The following is a 23,918-nucleotide window of genomic DNA, read 5'->3' on the forward strand; positions in this document are numbered from 1 at the left end:
TAGGAAAGAACCCTTCTAGAGAATTTCTGTCTAACATGCTCATTGAGAATGATAAGGCCCAGGGTGGCACTTCATCAGAAAAGTTAGTAGATAGCTCACACTCAGACTAAGGGGACCCCCTTGTGGGAGGTGTACAGGGTTCTCCTCCTAATCTGCCCCTTAGCAGACCACCTAGCAATGCTGGTAGTAATAGAAGCTCCCATCATAGTAGGGATGTTTTTGTTCCTGAAGGCCAGGTTGTTAGAGTGCAATCTGTTAGAGGCAGGTCTCCCTCTGTTGAATCCAATATTTCTTCTGTGTCCAAGCATTAACAACCCACAGGCCTTCAAGACAAATTGTTAGAAAGGGAACTCAATAAGTTGAGAGTGGAAGAGACCAGGCTGAAGCTTAAACTGCAACAGCTGGGAATCCCTAGATCTGGAGAAGGAGAGACAGAGGTTGGGGTTTGGACCCCATGGTGGCAGCAGCAGTATTCCTGATAGCAATCCTGTGAGAGTGCATGATTCCAGGAATCTGCACAGGATAGTTCCCCCTTACAAGGAGGGGGATGACATTAACAAGTGGTTTGCTGCACTTGAGAGGGCCTGTATGGTACAGGGGGTCCCTCAAAGGCAGTGGGCTGCTATCCTATGGCTATCTCTCAGTGGAAAGGGTAGGAATAGGCTCCTTACTGTGAAGGAAAGTGATGCCAATAATTTTACAGTTTTGAAGAATGCACTCTTGAATGGATTTGGCTTAACCACTGAACAATACAGGATTAAGTTCAGAGAAACCAGAAAAGAGTCCTCACAAGACTGGGTAGACTTTGTTGACTATTCAGTGAAGGCCTTGGAGGGGTGGTTACATGGCAGTAAAGTTTCTGACTATGAAAGCCTGCACAATCTAATCCTGAGAGAGCATATTCTGAATAACTGTGTGTCTGATTTGTTACACCAATATCTAGTGGACTCAGATCTGACCTCTCCCCAAGAATTGGGAAAGAAGGCAGACAAATGGGTCAGAACAAGAGTGAACAGAAAAGTTCATACAGGGGGTGACAAGGATGGCAAGAAGAAGGATGGTAAGTCTTCTGACAAGGGTGGGGACAAATCTAAAAATGAGTCTTCATCAGGCCCACAAAAACACTCTGGTGGGGGTGGTGGGTCCAAATCCTCTTCTAATCAAGTCAAGAAACCATGGTGCTATTTTTGTAAAGTAAAAGGCCATTGGACAACTGATGCCAGTTGCCCAAAGAAAAGCACCAAGCCTCCCACTAACACAACCCCTACTGCAACCTCTAGTGCCTCTAGTAATAGCAGTGGTGGTGGGAGCAAACCTACTAATAGCCAATCTAAGGGAGTAGCTGGGCTCACTTTTAGTAATTTAGTTGGGGTTGGTCTTGTTAGGGAGACCACAGAGGCTGTGTTAGTCTCTGAAGGTGCCATTGATTTGGCCACCTTGGTTGCTTGTCCCCTTAATATGGATAAGTACAAGCAACTTCCCCTAATCAATGGTGTTGACGTTCAGGCCTACAGGGACACAGGTGCCAGTGTTACCATGGTAATAGAGAAACTGGTACACCCTGAACAACACCTACTTGGTCACCAGTACCAAGTGACAGACGCTCACAACAAAACTCTTAGCCACCCCATGGCGGTTGTGAATCTCAACTGGGGGGGGGGTTACTGGTCCAAAGAAAGTTGTGGTTCCTTCGGATTTACCTGTAGACTGTCTACTAGGAAATGATTTAGAGACATCAGCTTGGGCAGAAGTGGAGTTGGAGGCTCATGCAGCAATGCTGGGCATTCCTGGGCATATTTTTGCTTTGACAAGGGCTCAGGCCAAAAAGCAAAAAGGACAGGGTGACTTGGATCCTGGAACAATGGACCAAGTGCTCCCTAAAGCTAGGGTTAGTAAGGGTAAATCCCTACCCACTATCCCTCCCTCTACAGATGATTCAACTTCTGAGGAAGAAGAATTTCCCCCTGTGCAGAACCTTCACCAGAGGAGATGGCAGCAGACACTGCTGAGCTTTTGGGTGGAGGGGGGCCTGCCAGGGAGGAGCTGAGTGTGGCACAGCAAACCTGTCCCACATTAGAGGGTCTAAGACAGCAAGCTGTCAAACAGCAAAATGGGGATGTCAGTGACTCACATAGAGTTTACTGGGAGGACAACCTCTTGTACACAGAGGCAAGGGACCCAAAACCTGGAGCAGCCAGGAGATTGGTCATTCCCCTGCAGTACAGAGAGTTCCTCCTAACTCTGGCACACAACATTCCCTTGGCTGGACATTTGAGTCAGATTAAAACATGGGAAAGGCTTGTCCCCCTGTTTCACTGGCCTAGGATGTCAGAGGACACAAAAGACTTTTGTAAGTCATTTGTGACCTGCCAAGCCAGTGCCAAGAGTGGTGGCACTCCAAAGGCTCCCCTTATTCCACTGCCTGTGGTTGGGGTTCCCTTTGAAAGGGTAGGGGTTGACATAGTTGGCCCCCTTGATCCTCCTACTGCTTCAGGCAATAGGTTTATCTAGGTGGTAGTGGACCATGCCACAAGATATCCTGAAGCTATTCCTCTAAGGACCACTATAGCACCTGCACCTGGCAAAAGCCCTCCTGGGAATCTTTTCCAGGGTGGGTTTCCCAAAAGAGGTTGTATCAGACAGGGGTAGCAACTTTATGTCTGCATACTTGAAGGCCATGTGGAAGGAATGTGGTGTAACATACAAATTCACCACATCTTATCATCCACAAACAAATGGACTGGTAGAGAGGTTTAATAAAACTCTCAAAGGAATGATAATGGGACTCCCTGAAAAACTCAGGAGGAGATGGGATGTCCTGTTACCTTGCCTCCTTTTTGCTTACAGGGAGGTACCCCAGGAAGGAGTGGGCTTCATCCCCTTTGAACTCCTATGCTCACATTATTGGAATTGTTTTTCGCCTCTTGCCAAATTTCTTTCAAATTGCTCCCATGAAATGATTTTACCACCCAAAAAGGACACAACTCAGTGGATGCTATCCTCCCTCTCATAAGTTCGAAAGGGCTTTTGCCAGTAGCAACATGTGGTGTGGTACGATAAGACCAAATAAGTTAATTGACGGCTTGTTCTACGGACATATTATTCCTGTACGTGGCCTGAATACAATCTCCCAGAACACGATTAAAACGTTCTACCATTCCATTACTTTGTGGATGATAAAGAGGAGTCCTTATATGTTTAATGACACATTTGACTAAAAACTGAAGCATTTCTCCTGAGACAAATTGAACTCCATTGTCCGTCAGTATTTGTTCTGGAAACCCTTTACGGATAAAAACTTTCTTAAGACATTGAATGACACTTTGTGTGGTGGGATACCTCACAGGTTCTACTTCAACCCATCTTGACAAATGATCGATTATCACAACAAAATATCTCAAGTTAGGTGGTAATATTTGATAAGGACCAAGAAAATCAATACCAATTTTTTGCCAAGCTCTAGCTGGTGTGGAAACAAACGAGTCAGTAACACCCTCCGTGAACAAAGCCTTATCATTACTACTACATCTTGTGCAATCTTTAACATACTCATCAATTTCTTTATCCATTCTAGGCCACCAAAAATCAGATCTTAACTTTCTTTTAGTAGTAGTAGCACCTAAATGGCCAGAATGAGCTTTAACAATCAAATAATTCCTAGAGTACTCTGGAGGAATAAGCTTGTTGCCTCTAACTAATTTATCTCCTTCAATGGACAACTCTTCGGACACCTTCCAAAACGGTTGTAACTCTGTAGACAAATTCTCCTTTGGCCAACCAGACTTAACCAAACACATCACTTCACACAACAACTTGTCTTCCTTTACTAAATTAATCCATCCTTCTTCACTCATCAAGACCTCACTTCAAGTGACACGTGCCACTAAACATTCCTCAATCTCCGTCTCCAAATCTTGTTCTTCCTCATCTACAATGGGCAATCTAGACAAGCAATCCGCTCTACAAATTTTTCCTCCAGGAATGTACTCAATGGAAAAATTAAACTCTAATAACTTAGCCGACAGTCAATTCAATTCAAATCAATCTTTATTCGGATTTTACTCCACAAAAGATAAAACAATCTCTTTAAAATAATAAAATATACAGTAAGATACTTCAAAAGAAAAACATTACTAATAGATAAATAAATAGATAAAAACCCTTACTACTACAGATTGAGGAATTATTCATTCTCATACCGAAGATTTTCTAAGTACAACAGCTTTTTCCTTAGTTCAATGGCATTTAGAATACATTTTATCACTGCATCACATTTCTCATTGGTATCCAATTTACATAAGTAGTTAAAAGCTTCTCTACAATAAAATAATTTATTAGTAATAAATAAAGGTTTTAAAAATTGCTTCCTAGCATCGTGATAAAATTTACAAGATATAATAAAGTGCATTGTTGAATGTGCAAACTGTCCCACACAGGGGCACTTCGGTAGACTTTTACTCCAAATCCTCACCTTTGGGAAAGCTACCAAAAAGTGTAGCGTTCTAAAGCGCATTCGAGTCAGATAAAATCTATCCTGAATGTTTGCTACTTTCAGCAAATAATTTGGCATTACCTCATTATTTTCAGTCATATAAAGTGCTACTGTTGTCTTCCTACATTCCCTATTTTCTCTGTCATAGACCCTCCATGCCATAAGTTGATCTTTCAATTCTTTCTTGCTAAATTGAAGAATAATACCTGGATTGTCCAAATTTGGAACTAGATTTATACCTTTCAACAAATCTTTTAAATGCACGAACCACGAAATTCTATCCCAATATTCTAGTGTAAGGCAATCTTTAATAATATTTTGGGTAAAATGCGTCCCTTCTTTAGACCAAATACCATGCCAGGCCAACAACGCGTTGGTGTATATTAGATCTTCCACGTAAGGGCAACCCAACTCCTTATGTACCATAAATGTGGAAGTAGTATTTGGCACTGCCAATAGTCTGCAAATTTTTTTATTCTCTGGCACTTGTAATGAACGGATCTCGGGCATCGAACCCCAAAGGGCAGAACCATACGTAATGCTGTTAATTGATTTACTTTTGTAGATTTGCAGCATTTCCCTAAGGGGTTTATTACTGATTCTTTTTTGAAAATCAAAAAACAGCCTCAGTTGTCCTAACATACTTCATCTTGATGATTTCTAGATGTTGTTTCCAATGTCCCATATTAGAAAATTGTATACCCAGATATGTAAATCCATTCACCTCTTCACATTTATAACCTTTGATAAAAAAGGCTTTCTTCCTGACCTTTCCCTGCCCACAAGTCATTACAACAGTTTTGCTCATATTCAACAACATATCTCTTTCCTCCATAAATTCCACAAAGCCCTCGATTAGCCGCTGCAGCCCATTTGCAGTTCGTGACAGCAGTACAGCATCATCTGCATATAAAAGAACTGGGATAGAGCATTCTCCTATTTTAGGGGTATCGATTTTCATATTTTTTTAATGGGCATCTACTCCATTTATGTAACGGGAGAATAGAAGAGGCGCCAAAACACAGCCTTGACGTATTCCTCACCCTATCCTAAAACATGGGGTACAGTCGCCATTTCTTCCATATCTCACCCGTGCTGTTAAATGATTATATAATTGTGCCAAGAAACTTATTATATCTAAGGGTGCGCCCATATCTGTCAAAACTTTCCACAGCTTAGCATGGTTCACCAAATCAAAAGCACTGCTAAGATCAGCAAAACAGAGGAACATATGACCCTTCCTTGCTATTGTATATTTGCTTATTATTAAATTAAGATTTATACATTGTTCCAGAGTACCAACCCCAGGCCTGAATCCCAATTGAGCCTCTGTGAGTATATGATTTTTGGTTGCCCATAATTCTAATCTTTCTAGGAGTACTCTTCCCAACAATTTGACGGAGGTATCTAAAAGTGAGATTGGCCGATAGCATTTTGGATCACCTCTATTTCCCTTTTTGAAAATGGGCACAATTATGCTTTCAGTCCAAGATGTTAAAATATATCCCTTTGTCACACTCAAAAAGACTTGGGTCAAAATAGGGCACCATAAATTGATGTATGTCAAGTAGGCATCTACTGGCATCCCATCAGGGCCTGGTGCCTTCCCTTTCAAACATCTTCCCATAGCAGATCTCACTTCCCCTATACTAATTGATTTAAAAAAAAGGTGGCTTTATCTCAATTATCCCCCTATTCAATATGTGAGTAGTCAGATTATATGAGTTAAAAATTAAGCCAAAATGTGAAAGCCATTCTGATGACGGGACATGTACTGTTATTTGGGGTACATCATTATTTTTTAGGAATGGTTGATTAATTGTTTTCGAGAATAAAGTACTATCTTTTAATGTTGTTGCTTGCTCAAGATTAGCCCATGCCCTAGCTCTCAATTGTGCCTTCCTCGTCATTAGTGCATGTTTGTAATTAGAACGTTTAATAATTACCTCTTCCCTGTTTCTTGGTCGAGCCTGCAGGGCTTGTTTTAATTCCTGGCTCGCTAGTGAACAATTGTGATCAAACCACCCCACTTTTTCGCTCTTTTTGTTCCCCAATGATCTCACTAGGCTTCCTGCAATGGCATTTCTAAGCTGGATAAAGGATCCTAAGATCTCATTTGGGCTTTGGTTATGTTCTGTACATGTGAGAATTTCCTGGTGGTGTCGTGTCACAACTTTTTTCATCAAATCTATTTCATTTACCCCAGTCCATTTAATTACAATACCATTTTCTCTTCTTATTCCTATATTCCTTGCCACTCGTTCACCTATATTAAAGGGATTAGCTAATCTCATAGTTAATAACAAGGGATAATGATCACTAAGGATGGTTGGCTCAATCTTCAGGGGTTCGACCATATCCATATTTCTCTTAGACATTAATATATGGTCAATTAATGAGAAATGTCCTCTTCCTATAAATGATGGAAGCTTCATTCCTTTAAGCCCGTCTTGTTCCACCAGTTCTAAATCATATCTAAATAATATCTCATTCAGTGCAATTCCGTAATTGTTATGTAAAAAGTGCGATTGTGTGCTCCCCCCATCGTCAAAAAATCCACGTCTTTCCTATAGCATGTCCCAATATTGAAATCTCCAACCCATACTATTATATAGCTTGAAGTTATATCATTTACAAAAGTTTGCAAATCTTCCTGAAGAGTCAATGCCACTACTCTATTGGTGCCATCAAATTTATTGTTGTAGTAGTTTATTAAAACAATCCCTAAAATTCCATCTATCCGAAGATATAAAAACTGATAATAAGGGGAATCAAGGGAGGATTTCACCAATATATACGGTACCAATGTTGAGATCAATATTGCTAATCCTCCCTTTGCCCTTCCACTAGGTGAGGCAGAAGCTGGAGTGGAAAACATGGCATATCCTTCAATAAAAAAGGATCCCGTGTGCCATGTCTCTTGTAGGCAGATTATATGTGATGAATTTATTATGGTCTGCCATTCCTTCTCAACCATTTTCGTTTTTACTCCAGCTATATTCCATGACATGAGTATAATTAAGTCTCCTGCTAGGGGCCTCCCATCTGTCTCAGTGTCACCATTGCAACTTAAAGATTTTGGAATGGGGCTACAATAGTAGGTTGTATTTTGTCAGGTAGCAAGATCTCTTTTCTACTCATGTCCTCCTGCTGTCAGTCCGAATCCTCCATGTTACTCAGGGGAGCAAATCGATTGGTACACTCTAGTTTGTTATACCTCACCAAATTACTGGGTGTTTTCCCTGTGGCCCCCGTGTCTCTTGTGCCTGAGGTATTCATCATTCTGTAAAAATATCCTAAAGGAACAGCCATAATCTCTTTCCTCAGATTTTTTTAAGTTCGATATCTTATATCCAAGTCCGCTAGTAATTGGCCCACAAAACGAGGATTACGAAAATTAACCACAATGCAGTCTCCCTCTTCTTTCTCCAAATATCCTACCCAATCAACTCTTCTTGCATATAAGATTTCACGAAATAGTATATCTGGTGTACATATATTCCCTGCCATCCAGTGTACTACCTTGTTACGTAAATCTGCCCAGGTCTCAACGATGTTTGGTCCCAATTTGGGAACATTTTTAAGAATGATTGTATAGGGTGTAGCATCTGCCGGTAATTGTAATACCTCTTTCACAGGTCTATTTCTAATCAAGGACTGGCATCTATGAGTCATATCCAATTGCTCCGTATGATTAGTCGTGGGTTCCTTAGGCAAGGGAATTTCTTTCTGTATGGGGTGCCGATATTCTATACTTCTTTCATTAGAATCTACTTTCCCTGTCATTGCACTATTCCTTATATCTACATTTGATATAGTGTCACAAACATGGGACACATTTTTCGCTTTAGTCATTGAATTAACACTTACTCTATCTTAGTTATACGTTATTTTATCTCCTTGGATTCTAGCAATACTTTTGACTCTCTCTGGTCTAGCTTGCCATGCAGTGTCTTGAAAAGGGTTTCCATACGTTTTTGTAAGGGGCCATCGTTGTCTGATGATAGTGCTACTGCATGACCCCGTGCATTTCAGTTATTATTTCTCTACCCTTAGAAGACTGTGAAGTTGGTAGCATAAATTTAGAATTAGTAGTCTGACTACTTCTTTTTTTCTTTGGTGGTGAGGAAATTTGGTCATCTGTACTGTTCAAGGAATCAATTTCTTCTATTATATCTGTAGGTAATAAAGAGCCTAAGGAAGATCTAGGACCCGTCCCAGTACATTTTTCCGTTGGGGATTTCAGTTCAGAAATTAAACCTACAGCCTCAGTGCTCACTTCAATGATAGCCTCATGTGAGACATTTTTTGTTGCCACTAAGCGTGCTTCAGCATTAATAATTTCTTCATTAATTTTCCCCATTGCATCTGTGAGATAATTTGTGATCGTATTAGCACTTCTCTGTTTTTTTTTTATTAATACCATTCCCTATTTGATTTTGCTTTCTTTTCCCCATTATGTATATTATATATATGGGGTTACTATGTTGAACACTTTTATCTAGTCGCAACAAAATATATGCAAATCACTAAGCCAAATAACTGCAAAATGAGTCCAGCCCAACCTCCTCCGAGCTCTGGCAGGCACGACACAGGAGTGCAAAGAAAGGAGTTGTTAGAGGGCTCCTGCCCCTGTCTATAAAGCCAGTACTAGCAGCAGTTCAAAGTCTTAAAACGTCTCCTCGTGGCCCTATAACACACTGGGTGATGTGGTCCATACGTGGGTCAGACTAAGAAAGCGCACACCCCTACCATATGTAGGTGCCCAAAAAAACAGCAATTTCCCAAAAAATAAAAATGTCAGGGGGGTGGCCCAGCCCAGCCTCTGTCAGGCGCTGACGTGCGCAGAATGGGCCCACTGTAGGAAAGTACCATCTTGCCTGGCATGTTACCCCCATTTTTCACTGTATATATGTTGTTTTAGTTGTATGTGTCACTGGGACCCTGCTAGTCAGGGCCCCAGTGCTCATAAGTGTGCCTGAATGTGTTACCTATGTTATGACTAACTGTCTCACTGAGGCTCTGCTAACCAGAACCTCAGTGGTTATGCTCTCTCATTTCTTTCAAATTGTCACTAACAGGCTAGTGACCAATTTTACCAATTTACATTGGCTTACTGGAACACCCTTATAATTCCCTAGTATATGGTACTGAGGTACCCAGGGTATTGGGGTTCCAGGAGATCCCTATGGGCTGCAGCATTTCTTTTGCCACCCATAGGGAGCTCTGACAATTCTTACACAGGCCTGCCACTGCAGCCTGAGTGAAATAACGTCCACGTTATTTCACAGCCATTTTACAGTACACTTAAGTAACTTATAAGTCACCTATATGTCTAACCTTTACCTGGTAAAGGTTGGGTGCTAACTTACTTAGTGTGAGGGCACCCTGGCACTAGCCAAGGTGCCCCCACATTGTTCAGGGCCAATTCCCCGGACTTTGTGAGTGCGGGGACACCATTACACGCGTGCACTACATATAGGTCACTACCTATATGTAGCTTCACAATGGTAACTCCGAATATGGCCATGTAACATGTCTATGATCATAGAATTGCCCCCTCTATGCCATCCTGGCATAGTTGGCACAATCCCATGATCTCACAGGTCTGTAGCTCAGACCTGGGTACTGCCAAACTGCCTTTCCCGGGGTTTCACTGCAGCTGCTGCTGCTGCTGCCAACCCCTCAGACAGGTTTCTGCCCTCCTGGGGTCCAGCCAGGCCTGGCCCAGGATGGCAGAACAAAGGACTTCCTCTGAGAGAGAGTGTTACACCCTCTCCCTTTGGAAAATGGTGTGAAGGCTGGGGAGGAGTAGCCTCCCCCAGCCGCTGGAAATGCTTTCATGGGCACACATGGTGCCCATTTCTGCATAAGCTAGTCTACACCGGTTCAGGGACCCCTTAGCCCTGCTCTGGCGCGAAACTGGACAAAGGAAAGGGGAGTGACCACTCCCCTGACCTGTACCTCCCCTGGGAGGTGCCCAGACCTCCTCCAGTGTGCTCCAGACCTCTGCCATCTTGGAAACAGAGGTGCTGCTGGCACACTGGACTGCTCTATGTGGCCAGTGCCATCAGGTGACGTCAGAGACTCCTTCTGATAGGCTCCTTCAGGTGTTGCTAGCCTATCGTCTCTCCTAGGTAGCCAAACCCTCTTTTCTGGCTATTTAGGGTCTCTGTCTCTTGGGATTCCTTAGATAACGAATGCAAGAGCTCATCTGAGTTCCTCTGCATCTCTCTCTTCACCTTCTGCCAAGGAATCGACTGCTGACCGCGCTGGAAGCCTGCAAAACTGCAACAAAGTAGCAAAGACGACTACTGCAACTCTGTAACGCTGATCCAGCCGCCTTCTCGACTGCTTTCCTGGTGGTGCATGCTGTGGGGGTAGTCTGCCTCCTCTCTGCACTAGAAGCTCTGAAGAAATCTCCCGTGGGTCGACGGAATCGTCCCCCTGCAACCGCAGGCACCAAAGAACTGCATCACCGGTTCCCTGGGTCTCCTCTCAGCACGACGAGCGAGCACGACGAGCGAGGTCCCTTGAATCCAGCAACTCTGTCCAAGTGACTCCCACAGTCCAGTGACTCTTCAGTCCAAGTTTGGTGGAGGTAAGTCCTTGCCTCCCCACGCCAGACTGCATTGCTGGGAACCGCAACTTTTGCAGCTACTCCGGCCTCCGTGCACTTCCGGCGGAAATCCTTTGTGCACAGTCCAGCCTGGGTCCACGGCACTCTAACCTGCATTGCACGACCTCCTAAGTTGTCCTCCGGCGACGTGGGACTCCTTTGTGCGACTTCAGGTGAGCACCATTTCACACATCTTTGTAGTGCCTGTTTCGGGCACTTCTGCGGGTGCTGCCTGCTGCTGAGAGGGCTCCTTGTCTTGCTCGACGCCCCCTCTGTCCCCAGACGCAATTGGCGACATCCTGGTCCCTCCTGGGCCTCAGCAGCATCCAAAAACCCTAACCGCACGATTAGCAGCTAGCAAGGCTTGTTGGCGGTCTTTCTTCAGGAAAACACTTCTGCACGACTCTCCACGGCGTGGGGGATCCATCCTCCAAAGGGGAAGTCTCTAGCCCTTGTCGTTCCTGCAGAACCTTCAGCTTCTACTGTCCAGTAGCAGCTTCTTTGCACCCACAGCTGGCATTTCCTGGGCATCTGCCCATCTCCGACTTGCTTGTGACTTTTGGACTTGGTCCCCTTGTTCCACAGGTACCCTCGACTGGAAATCCATCGTTGTTGCATTGCTGATTTGTGTCTTTCCTGCAGAATTCCCCTATCACGACTTCTATGTCCTTTGGGGAACTTTAGTGCACTTTGCACTCACTTTTCAGGGTCTTGGGGTGGGCTATTTTTCTAACCCTTACTATTTTCTAATAGTCCCAGCGACCCTCTACAAGGTCACATAGGTTTGGGGTCTATTCGTGGTTCGCATTCCACTTTTGGAGTACATGGTTTGTGTTGCCCCTATCCCTATGTGTCCCCATTGCATCCTATTGTAACTATACATTGTTTGCACTGTTTTCTAATACTATTACTGCATATTTTGGTATTGTGTACATATATCTTGTGTATATTTGCTATCCTCATACTGAGGGTACTCACTGAGATACTTTTGGCATATTGTCATAAAAATAAAGTACCTTTATTTTTAGTATATCTGTGTATTGTGTTTTCTTATGATATTGTGCATATGACACTAGTGGTACTGTAGGAGCTTCACTCGTCTCCTAGTTCAGCCTAGGCTGCTCTGCTAAGCTACCATTATCTATGAGCCTAAGCTGCTAGACACCCTATACACTAATAAGGGATACCTGGGCCTGGTGCAAGGTGTAAGTACCCCTTGGTACTCACTACAAGCCAGTCCAGCCTCCTACACCCACCCTTGGCCCGGGCTTTGCCTGCGAGCCGCCCGCGCGCGTCCCACGAGGCGGGAGCGCGAGTTAGATTTAAAGGCCTCCTGCCCTTGCTGGTACAGCCGCGCCTCCTTCCTCGCATACGCACTTCCCGCAGGGCAATACGACAGTCTTGCAATACGAGATGTGGACCGTTACATTTTCTTACCAGAAAGGATTTCTACCAGAGGGCAATGATCCGTTTTCAAAACAAAATGTCTACCCCATAAATACTGCTTAAACTTCTCAACACTCCAAACACATGCCAAAAGTTCTTTTTCAATTACTGAGTACTTACGCTCAACCAGCCGCAAAGTTCTTGAAGCGAATCCTATTGTACTCTCACTTCCTTCAACTGACAGTTGAGATAACACAGCACCCAAACCATACTCACATGCATCCACTGTCACAATAGTGCTCCTCTCCTCAGAAAAGTCCTGTAGAGCCGGAGCTTTGCCAATTTCTTGTTTGATCAGCTCAAACATCTTGTTACACTTATCTGACCAAACAAACACAGCATTCTTTTTCAACATAGATCTAAAACATTCAGTATTTTTTGCAAAGCTTCTCAAACATTTGGCATAAAACTCACATAAACCAAGAAATGACAATATTTGTTCTTTGTTTTTGGAGCAGCAGCTTCCAGAACACTTGTTACCAAACCTGGTCTTGGTTTTATACCTTGTTCTGATAAAACATGACCTAGATACTCGATTTCTCTAGTTTTGAAAGTACATTTACCTTCACTCAAAGTCACCCCTCTATTTTCTAGCGTACTAAGTACACTCTCCAAAATTTTATCATGATCCATTTCCCTATCAGAAAAAAAACAAAATGTCATCCTGAAAAACTACCACGTTAGGATTGTCTATAAACATGTCCGACATGAGTCTCTGAAAAACTGCAGGCGCTGAGGCTAGGCCAAAAGGTAGCCTGCAAAACTGAAAAGTTCCATCAGGAGCGATAAAAGCTGTTAAGTGTCTAGAATCAACAGCTAGTTCTACCTGATGATAAGCAGACCTTAAGTCAAGCTTTGTGAACCAAATAGAGGACCCTACGTTCGTAATCAAGTCATTGATCCTTGGTAAGGGGAAACTATCCACCCAAATTGCCTCATTTAGAGTTCTTAAATCCACACACATCCTAAGATCTCCTGTTCTTTTCTTAGCTAAAACAATCGGAGACAACCACAAAGTTGCTTCCACCTTCTCGATTACACCTTGCTCACACATATTTTTCAATAGTTTGGATAAATCTGTTCTTATACTCAAAGGTACATTTCTTAATTTGTGTTTCACAGGAACCGCATTATGTTTCAGCTTTATCATGTGTGTGAAATTAGTTATTTTTCCTAGTTGTTCTTGAAATAACTTTTTAAATTTCTGTAATCAAATACATGTTTTTAATGCAGTCTGAACAGAATTTGCACTGCTTTTCTCAATGGAAACAGGTTTATCTCTTCCAGGTTTGATAATCAAATTGAATTCAGCTTGTTGGATCAAACCCAAAACATTGATACCTGTTTTTGCTACATAAACTTTTCCCTGAATAATTTTACCCAGAATACCTAATGACGCCCAGAAGTAACCAATCAAATCAATTTTGCTCCCTTCAAAGGCAACAGTAGAGAAATCAGGAGGAAGAAGAGTTTTGTAAGCCCAAAATTCATGAAACTTCTCTTGTGACACACTAGTGATATGCGCCCCTGTATCCACCAACAGTATAACCACTACTCCTTCTACTGTTACATCAATGTCGGGATCCATCACTACTTTGTTCGTCGGTGTTGTCGCTTCTTTGACTACTAACACATACTCATTGTTGTCACCAGCATTGTCCAAATCTTCACTGAGCACACAACGAACATTGTTCTTCTTGGCGCTCTGGCAAACCCTAGAAAAGTGTCCAATTTTACAACAGTTTCTACGTGATTGATTTGCCGCTGAACAGTTTTTAATAGATGAAACATGAGCCGACAAATCGCATCTGTAGCAAATAATCCTTTGATTATACTTAAACTGATTAGTATTCTTCATACCCGAAGATGCATCTTGTTTCTTCTCAGAGCGCAATTGTTTCTTGTCATCAGTACACTGAACACTGGTCACTGCACCAGAAATGGTAGAACTGGACAAAGATACTTCTAATTGTTTAGCATCTTCTAAAGAAACCTCAATACTTTTACCTATGTCAATAGCTTTATCTGATGATGGGTCTTTACATGTTAACAATTTCTCTTGAATCCTTTTAGAATGACATCTAGCTACTAGTTGGTATCTAATAAGTTGAGAAGCTAAATTCTCAAACTCACACTTGGCAGCTAAAACTCTCAGTGCTGTGATAAAAGTGTCAATACTCTCATTAGGATTTTGTGACCTTGTGAAGAATTTATATCTGTGAACCACAATGTTCTTAATTTTTGTAAAATACTTGTCCAACTGAGCAATTGCCATTTCAAATTCATCCAGTTCTTCTTCTTCGTCCAATTCATAAGCAGGTAAATGATCAAAAATGTTTTGCCCTTCAACACCCAAATAGTAGTACATTAAACTTTGTTTTCTTTCAGGTCTGAACTTATGACCATCAATAGCTCCTAGATAGGCTTTAAGAGAGCGTAGCCACAGTTTCCATTCCAGAATGGGCTCCCCGGGATCTTGCAAAAAAGGTGCTGGAGGTGAAACATTCTGCATTGTGACACGCACTCAAAATCAATAAGTCAAAAAAATGGTTGTATGTGTCTTGTACTGTTTTGTTCTTCTACTTCTTCTGAAAATGTGTTTCCAGGATGTAGTCCTTGAAACAGTCCGTTTTCTATGTTACTGATTTTAGCGCTGGAAAACGATTCAACATGACAGGAACCACCGAGTGAATCCTTACGCGCATGAACCACAGCGCACTATAAACAATGAAGAAGAATCCCATGCGCGAGGACAGCGCGTGAACAGGAACAGCCAGCGCCGGTAAGATCAAACAGCTGGCAGTGCGATCGTAATGCTCGTTATGAGGAGAAAAAATACATAAATTGCGCGTCGAAATTAGAAAACTCTGTGCCCCTGACAATGCGACCAACAAGACACGCCACTGAATGCAAGCATAGTAGCGCGATTGGAAAAAAAAAATAGGTTTGCTAGCTTTCCCTAGGTGCTGGCTGGGCTAGAGGCCAAAATCCACAGATAGGCACTTGGCAAAAAACAGCTCAGTTTTCTTTTGGAAAATGTGGTGTCCATGTTGCTTTTTGGGGCGTCTCCTGTCATGGGCACTACGCCTACCCACACGAGTGAGGTACCATTTTTATCGGGAGACACTGAGGAACACAGAATAGAAAAACAAGTGTTACTGCCCATTGTTTTTCTCTACATTTTCTCCTTCCAAATGTAATACAGTGTGTAATAAAGAAGTGTATTTGAGAAATGCCCTGTAATTCACATGCTAATATGGGCACCCCCGAATTCAGATATGTGCAAATAACCACTGCTTTTCAACACCTTATCTTGTGCCCATTTTGGAAATTCAAAAGTTTCTTTGATACCTATTTTTCACTCTTTATATTTCACCAAATGAATTGCTTTATACCCAGTATACAATGAAAACCCATTGCAAGGTGCAATTAATTTATTGGCTCTGGGTACCTAGGGTTCTTGATGAACCTACAAGCCCTTTTTATCCCCGCAAACAGCATATTCAAACAGATGTGACAGGGTCTTGCTTTTGAAACTCTGACATCGCAGGAAAAAGTTACAGAGTAAAACGTGGAGAGAAATGGCTGTTTTTTTCACCTAAATTTCAATATATTTTTATTTCAGCTGTTATTTTCTATAGGAAAACATTGTAGGATCTACACAAATGACCCCTTGCTGAATTCAGACTTTTTTCTACTTTTCAGTAATGTTTAGCTGTCCAGGATCCAGCATAGGTTTCACACCCATTTCTGTCACTAACTGGAAGGAGGCTAAAAGCACACAAAATTGTAAAAATGGGGCATGTCCCAGTAAAATGCCAACATTGTGTTGAAAAATGTGGTTTTCTGATTCAAGTCTGCCTGTACCTGAAAGCTGGGAAGTTGGTGATTTTAGCACCACAAAACCTTTGTTGATGTCATTTTCAGGGGAAAAAAACACCTGCTTTCTTCTGCAGCCATTTTTTCCCATTTTTCTGAAGAAAAAAAAAAATTCAGCTGTATTTTGGTTCATTTCTTGGTCTTCTCCAGGGGAACCCAGAAACTCTGGGTACCTTAAGAATCCCTAGGATGTTGGGAAAAAAGGGTGCACATTTAGCATGGATAGCTGTAGGACAGTACCATCTTTCTTGGCATGTTACCCCCAATTTCTGATGTCAGTATGTTTTGCCTGTCTCACTGGGATCCTGCTGGCCAGGACCCCAGTGCTCATAGTTTGTGGCCTAATGTGTGTGTTGTCAGTAGTGCTTAACTGTGTCACTGAACTTCTGCTAACCAGAACTCCAGTGCATATGCTCTCTCTGCTTCCAAATTAGTCACTATAGTTTAGTGACTCCATATTCCAATTCCAATTGGCACACTGGACCCCCTTATAAGTTCCTTGCATTTGGTACCTAGGTACCCAGGGCATTGGGGTTCCAGAAGATGCTAACGGGCTGCAGCATTTCTTTTGCCACCCATGAGGAGCTCAGACAAACCCTTTTCCAGGACTGCCACTGCAGCCTGTGTGAAATAGTGCACACCCTATTTCACAGCCATTTTCACTGCACTTAAGTAACTTATAAGTCACCTATATGTCTAACCTTCATTTACTGAAGGCTAGGTGCAAAGTTACTAAGTGTGAGGGCACCCTTGTACCAGCAAAGGTGCCCCCGCGCTGTCCAGGGCCAATTCCCCAGGCTTTGTGAGTGCGGGGATACCATTACATGGGTGCACTACATGTAGGTCAATACCTTTATGTAGCTTCACAATGGTAACTCCGAATATGGCCATGTAAGGTGTCTAAGATCATGGAATTGTCCCCCCATTCCAAATATGGTATTGGGGGCAATCCCATTCATCCTGGGGGCTCCACCATGGACCCCCAGTACTACCAAACCAGCTCTCTGAGGCTTGCACTGCAGCCCCAGCTGCTGCCACCTCACAGACAGGTTTTGCCTTCCTGGGGACTGAGCAGCTCAGTCCAAGAGAGGCAGAACAATGCATTTCCTTTGGGAGGAGGTTGTTACACCCTCTTCCTTTGGAAATGGGTGTTACAGGCTTGGGAGGGATAGCCTCCCAGAGTCTCTGAAAGTGCTTTGCACAGATGGTGCCCTCCTTGCATAAGCCAGACTACACCGGTTCAGGGACTCCCAGTCCCTGCTCTGGCGCGAAACTGGACAAAGGAAAGGGAAGTGACCACTCCCCTGTCCAGTGCCCAGAGCTCCCCTAGTGTGTCCCTGCCATTCTCCATCTTGTTTTCCAAGGTGTGGGGACACTCTGGAGATCTCCGAGCGGCCAGTGCCAGCAGGTGACGTCAGAGACCCTCCTTATAGGTGCATACCTGGGTAGGCAGCCAATCCCCCTCTCAGGGCTATTTAGGGTCTCTCCTGTGGGTGTCTCTTGAGATTCAGCTTGCAAGACTCCTCCAGGAATCCTCTGCTTCAGCTTCTGACCGTCGGATCAACCGCAGACTGCTCCAGGAACCGCTGTAACTGCAACAAAGTATCCATGACGACTCCTGTGACCTGCAACTTCAGCCAGCATTTGCAACAGTTTCCAAGGTGTGCATGCTCTGAGGACTCCCTGTCTTCACCCTGTACCAGAAGAACCAAAGGAATCGCCCGTTGAGTGACAGAGTCACTTCCCTGCCCCTGCAGGCACCTTCCAAGACAACAGCCAGTTCTCTGGAACTCCTCTCATGATGACGAGCATGCTCCCTGGAACACAGGTGGTGGACCAACACGACCCAGACTGTCCTAAGGTCCTGCTGTCCAAATTTGAAGGAGGTAAAAGATTACCTTCCCGGTTTGCGACAGTACCCCTGTGCACCGCGTCATCTCTAGCTCCCTGGGCTTCTGTGCACTTTTTGCAAGAATCCTTCATGCACTGTGTAGTCCAGGTCCCCAACACTCCATCATGCGCTGCACAACTTGCTGAGTTGTTCTCCGGCGACGTGGTACCTTCTTTTGTTGTGCTGCACCAACCGCAATTTGCATCTTCTTTGTCCCCGTGTCCTGGGTCTCCCGTGGGTGTTGCCTGGTCATCTGTGGGCTCTCTACAGTGTTGGGAGCCCCCTCTACCTCTCCAGTCCAGATTGAGGTCCCCAGGTCACTCCTGGGTCCAGGCAGCGCCATTTTGATGCAAACAGTGACCTTTCTTGAACCAAGGCTTGCTGGACGAATCCAGCGATACAAACAGCCTGCATCCAACTTCTCAACGTGGGACACCACCTGCACCACGCAGGAACCCGCAGCCATCTTCTTTGGTGCTCTTCTGCAGACTTCTAACCGGAGAATCCTCTTTTGCACCATCTTCTAGGTTGGCAGGAGCTCCTGTCCTTCCTGGAATCCTGGTCTCCTCTCTTCACAGGTCTTCAGGTCCAGGAATCCACCATTTGTTGCTTGCAGTCTTGCTTGGTTCTTGCAGTAACTCTTATCACGACTTGTAGTGTGTCCTGAGGAAAATTGCAGTATTTTACTCCTACTTTCCTGGGCTCTGAGGTGGGGTATTTTACTTAACTTTGGTGTTATCTTACACACCCAGTGCCCCTCTACACACTACACTTGCTTAGGGGGGAATTCGTGATTCGCATTCCACTTTCTTAATATATGGTTTGTGTTGCCCCTAGGCCTATTGTATTCTATTATATGTTCTACTGTTTGCACTATTCTATGACTATTTACTTACCTGATTTTGGTCTCCAGTGTATATATTGTATATAATACTTTGCTCCAGAAGGAGTATTGCCTCTAAGATATTTTTGGCCTTGTGTTACTAAAATAAAGTACCTTTATTTTTGGTAACAATGAGCATTGTCTTTTATTATGTATTACATGACTGCGTAACTATAGTGGTATTGCAGGAGCTTTGCATATCTCCTAGTTCAGCCTAAGCTGCTCTGCTATAGCTACCTCTATCAGCCTAAGCTGCTAGAACACTACTACATTTCACTAATAAGGGATAACTGGACCTGGTATAAGGTGTAAGTACCCAAGGTACCCACTACAAACCAGGCCAGCCTCCTACAATAGCTTATATGGCACAAAATTATGAAGGCCTAAGTGCGGACTACCCCAAATAGCCAAAAAAGGGCTCTGCACTGGGCGGAGGGAAAGGCCCAGCAGCTAAAGGGTTTAAGGAATACCCAACACTTACTTATTGTAGTGCTTATTTAAAAATGAACTTAAGGCTGTAAGCTACGCTAAAGGTGTCTGTGAGTTACTGGTAGTGCCTGATCGACTAGTTCTAGACACCTGCCTTAGAGTAATCCCCAGACGTCAGACTGATCAAAGAAACTTTCGAGCAGTAACACTGAGAGCCAGTAGGTGGCGCTGTTCGGCTCTGTACCCACAGAGGAAGTGACATGCACGGTGCCTATACAGGTGCCACTCCAGTGCATCAACATCAGTTCTTTAATTTCTCTGTCAGTCAGCAAAGATCCGGAAAGAATTTCCTCCAGTAAGTTTTTCTGACATTTTGTCAAGTCTTTGTCTCCTACTGTGATAGGATGCCCCCCAAAAGGCCAATGGGGTTTAAGCCCTGTAGTTCCTCTCTCAAACAGATATCTGTCTGTGACAGACCCCCATCTGGTTTACTTTTGGTGCCTTAAGTTGAACCGCGATTTCAGGACTTGTAAGGGCTGCTGCACAACGAGCCCCAAGGTGCTGAGAGACTGCTCCTTGGAGCTTCTAGTTGCCCGATGCCGGTTGCCTCCACAAAGCTCCAGATCCCAGTTGCGATAAAGGTCTCAGGCCCATTCATGGAGTCGTTCCAGGCACACATCACCATACTGAGAGTTACAGCTGACATTCTGATCCTTTCACGTCTTGTGCTTTTGGACACTGTTCTCTGGTTGCTGTCACAAAACCATCAATGTTGTATGAAAACGACCAAACACCATGATCAGCTGTGAACATTCACCAGCATGTGATTGTTAAGTTAGTTCTTCTTGAAGGGACTCAGTCTGGGTGTGTTGGGAATATAGGTTTTATCACTACCCCCTCAAGTTAGCTGAAAATACACTTGTAAGTCCCAGTATTGTTCACAGTGCTACTTTTACTGGTAGCATGAACAGGTGTGATTGGATGTTTTTCTTTGCAACTGAATAAAAACCAACAATGTTTCTTTAATTTGAGCCAGTGTGTTTCCTGATATATCATGTTGTTTTGCTGTGTACAAAAGTGAACAATCAACAGACGCTTTTATAATTGTACAAGTATTGATATTTGTGTTTTTTCTTTTCTGACTAGTCTGGTCTTCTATCATCTGGTATTTGAATGTCCCACATAATTGTCATTTTATCTTCCTGTATAATTCCTTCATGTCAAAATAACTGCACTTTTTTGTTCCTGTTTATGTCCTCAGATGGTTCAATATTACTGTTAATGTTCTTCATTCCTTCCGGATTTGTTGCACCTCTAGGATAACTTCCATGCGAGTTAAATGAAGGTGTGTGTTCGCTGAGGACTGTGTAGGATTGAAAGTTGACAAAAGCTCTTCACACTTTCAGTGCACTTCTATGTTTTCCCCCTGTCTGTTCGCTGATGACGTAGGAGAGCTGATAATTGACAAAAGCCCTTCTGACATTCATTGCAAAGTTATTGTATTTCCTCTGTGTGTATTCATTGATGTATCTGTAGGTTTAATAACTGACCTACTGAATTCACATGTTCACTGCACCTGAAAGGCTTCTCCCCAGTGTGTGCCCACCGATGAATCCTTAATGTTGAAAAGTCACTAAAACTATTTCCACATTCATTGCATTTGACTAAAGTTCTTCACACATTCAGTGCACTTGAATGGCTTTTCCCGTGTATGTTTTCCTTGATATATTTGTAGGCCTGGTAAACTAAAGCTCTTCATACATTAAGGGCAATTGAAAGGCTGTTCCCCTATCAGTGTTCGCTGACGAACCTTTAATGTTGGCACGTTCCTAAACCTACTTCCACATGGATCATAATAGTATTGCTTTTTCCTCTGTGTGTTTGCTGATGTCTTCGTAGGTTTGATAATCAACTGAGCCTCTTCATAAATTCACTGCACCTTTATGTTTTTTCCTCTGTGTGTATTCGTTGAGGTCTTTGTAGGCCTGATAAGTGACCTATCTCTTCATATAATTTACTGCACTTCAATGTTCTTTCTACTGTGTGCGTTCGCTGATGATTCTTTAATGCTGAAGAGTCACTAAAACTACTGCCACATTCACTGCAATGTTAAGGGTTTTGCCCCCGTGTGTGTGCGCTGATGTCTTTTTAGGTTCGATAATTGACTAAAGCTCTTCAGACATTCACTGCAATCGTATGGCTTTTCCCCTGTGTGTGTTCGCAGGTGACCTTGTAGGTCTGATAACCGACTAAAGCTCTTGACACATTCACTGCAACTAAATGGCTTTTCCCCTGTGTGTGTTCGCCAATGTCTCTGTAGGTCTGATAAGTGACAAAAGCTCTTCACACATTCACTGCACTTAAATGGCTTTTCTCCTGTGTGTGTTTTCTGATGCTTCCTTAATGTTGCATAAAGACTAAAATTACTTCCACATTCAGTGCAATTATATGGTTTTTCCCCTGTGTGTGTTCGCTGATGTACTTGGAGGTGTGATAATTGAATAAAGTTCTTTATACATTCACTGCACTTGAATGGTCTTTCCCCAGTGTGTGTTCGTTGATGCTGTTTTAGGTCTGATAGTCGACTAAAGCTCTTCACGCATTCACTGCACTTGTATGGTTTTTCCCCTGTCTGTGTTTGCTGATGCCTCTGTAATTCTGGTAATTGACTGATGCTCTTCACACATTCACTGGAGTTGAATGTTTTTTTTCCTGTGTGAGTTTGCTGATGGTGCTTTAATTGAGATGAGAAACTAAAGCTCTCATTAAATGTGCATGATTTGTTTTTCTTGGTTAGTGTCTGTGGGTCGGATATATATTTGTCTACATCCCAAGTCTGTGCTTCCTGATGAGCCATATGGCTGATAAAGCACTTGCACGTTTGGTTTCTGAATTAACAATAACGTGCAATAGCCATTAAATACGTGTCACACTCATAGTATGTATAAGGTTTCTTTGTAGGTGACTGTGCCTTTTGATTGGATTATGGTTATGCATGCTTCATCTTCCTTCTGGTCGGTGCAAATTGGGACGCTCTGTTGTATTGCAGATAGCAAAACTTCTCCTTTCTTAACCCTTTAGTTGTCTGGCTCCGCTCTGTTGTGCTTTTCTCTGGTTGCTGTGGTTTGGCCAGAAAGAGTTTACAATACACCTAGAGCACTGAATTGTTGTCTGTTATCAATTTAGAAAAGAAATCCCTGCTATAACTACATCACACCGATCCCATGATCAGAGTTGGTGTTGGACACCTGTTTATTCAGGAGGTGGTCTGTTATTGTTGTTGCCTTAATTTTCTAGAAGTCACTTCTTCGTCCCGTGGTGTTAAGGGGGAACAGCTCAGTCTCTTACATCCACTGAACTGCCCACGGCTGCTTCTTCCAGGATCAGTTTATGTGCAGGTTCCTCTGTCGCTGACTGCATTGATGTTTTCCTGAATACCGGAGCTCATTGTTGGTGACTGTTTTTTGCAGATTTGAAGTTTTATCTTCGTTATTCATAATAATTTCATGCATTCAAGGCTTGCTTTCTGTTGGATGTAAAGAGATTTAAAATTACTAAACGGAAACATAATGGAATCTGAATGCAGAATATTTAACTCATTGTAAATGACATCTCTTCTTTACCTTCTTTGAGACTTAGCAAGGAATGCTTCACATGCTACTGGTACAGTTTTAGGGAGATGCACATTTAAACAAGAACTGATTGTGGGAAAAGAGCGGGATCAGGCTGGGCTGCTGTTATTTCAGTAACTCTTCAGGAAGTATATAACATGGGTAACTCTTCAGGAAGTCTATAACAAAGGAAACTCTTCAGGAAGTATATAACAAAGGAAACTCTTCAGGAAGTATATAACAAAGGAAACTCTTCAGGAAGTATATAACAAAAGTAACTCCAGTCACATACTTCTTCTGAATGCTTACCTGTTCACATTGGATCAGCTCAATGCCAACTCCTGTCTGTACCTTGCTGTTCATTAAGTCACTTTTGACACATTCAACAGCTCCCCGGGTTCAAGCATTTCTGTTTTTTTCTAACCTGGAAGACTATGGTGGGTTGAGGTGGCTTACCTCTCGCCGAGACATCTGCCCATCTGCCTAAAACTAGTGCAGTTTACAGGGCTTGTTCTGGCCCTTAAAGACAACTCAAAAAGCAAGTCTTTAGTCCTTCCTAAAGTAGGCGAAGGTCTGTAAGATGCAGCTCCTTCCAGGGCCTTTTTGTAAAACAGAATGAGGGGTTCATTATAATGCCGATCTTTACATTATACGCACAGATAAGGCAA

At 43.0% G+C, this 23,918-nt stretch overlaps 1 protein-coding gene across 1 annotated transcript in view; it reads right to left on the reverse strand.

The window, feature by feature from the left end:
- Window positions 1–15,125: 15,125 nt before the first annotated feature.
- The window catches only part of LOC138287257 (zinc finger protein 436-like), a 40,205-nt gene continuing 31,412 nt past the window's right edge, over window positions 15,126–23,918 (reverse strand). Inside the window, exon 2 of the mRNA XM_069227618.1 lies at window positions 15,126–23,165. Within this exon, the coding sequence (XP_069083719.1) occupies window positions 21,738–22,496 (759 nt within the window). The 5' untranslated portion in view covers window positions 22,497–23,165 and the 3' untranslated portion in view covers window positions 15,126–21,737. The remainder of the gene's footprint in view (window positions 23,166–23,918) is intronic.

The sequence above is a fragment of the Pleurodeles waltl genome, chromosome 4_1 (genome assembly GCF_031143425.1).
Source record: "Pleurodeles waltl isolate 20211129_DDA chromosome 4_1, aPleWal1.hap1.20221129, whole genome shotgun sequence".
NCBI lineage: Eukaryota > Metazoa > Chordata > Amphibia > Caudata > Salamandridae > Pleurodeles > Pleurodeles waltl.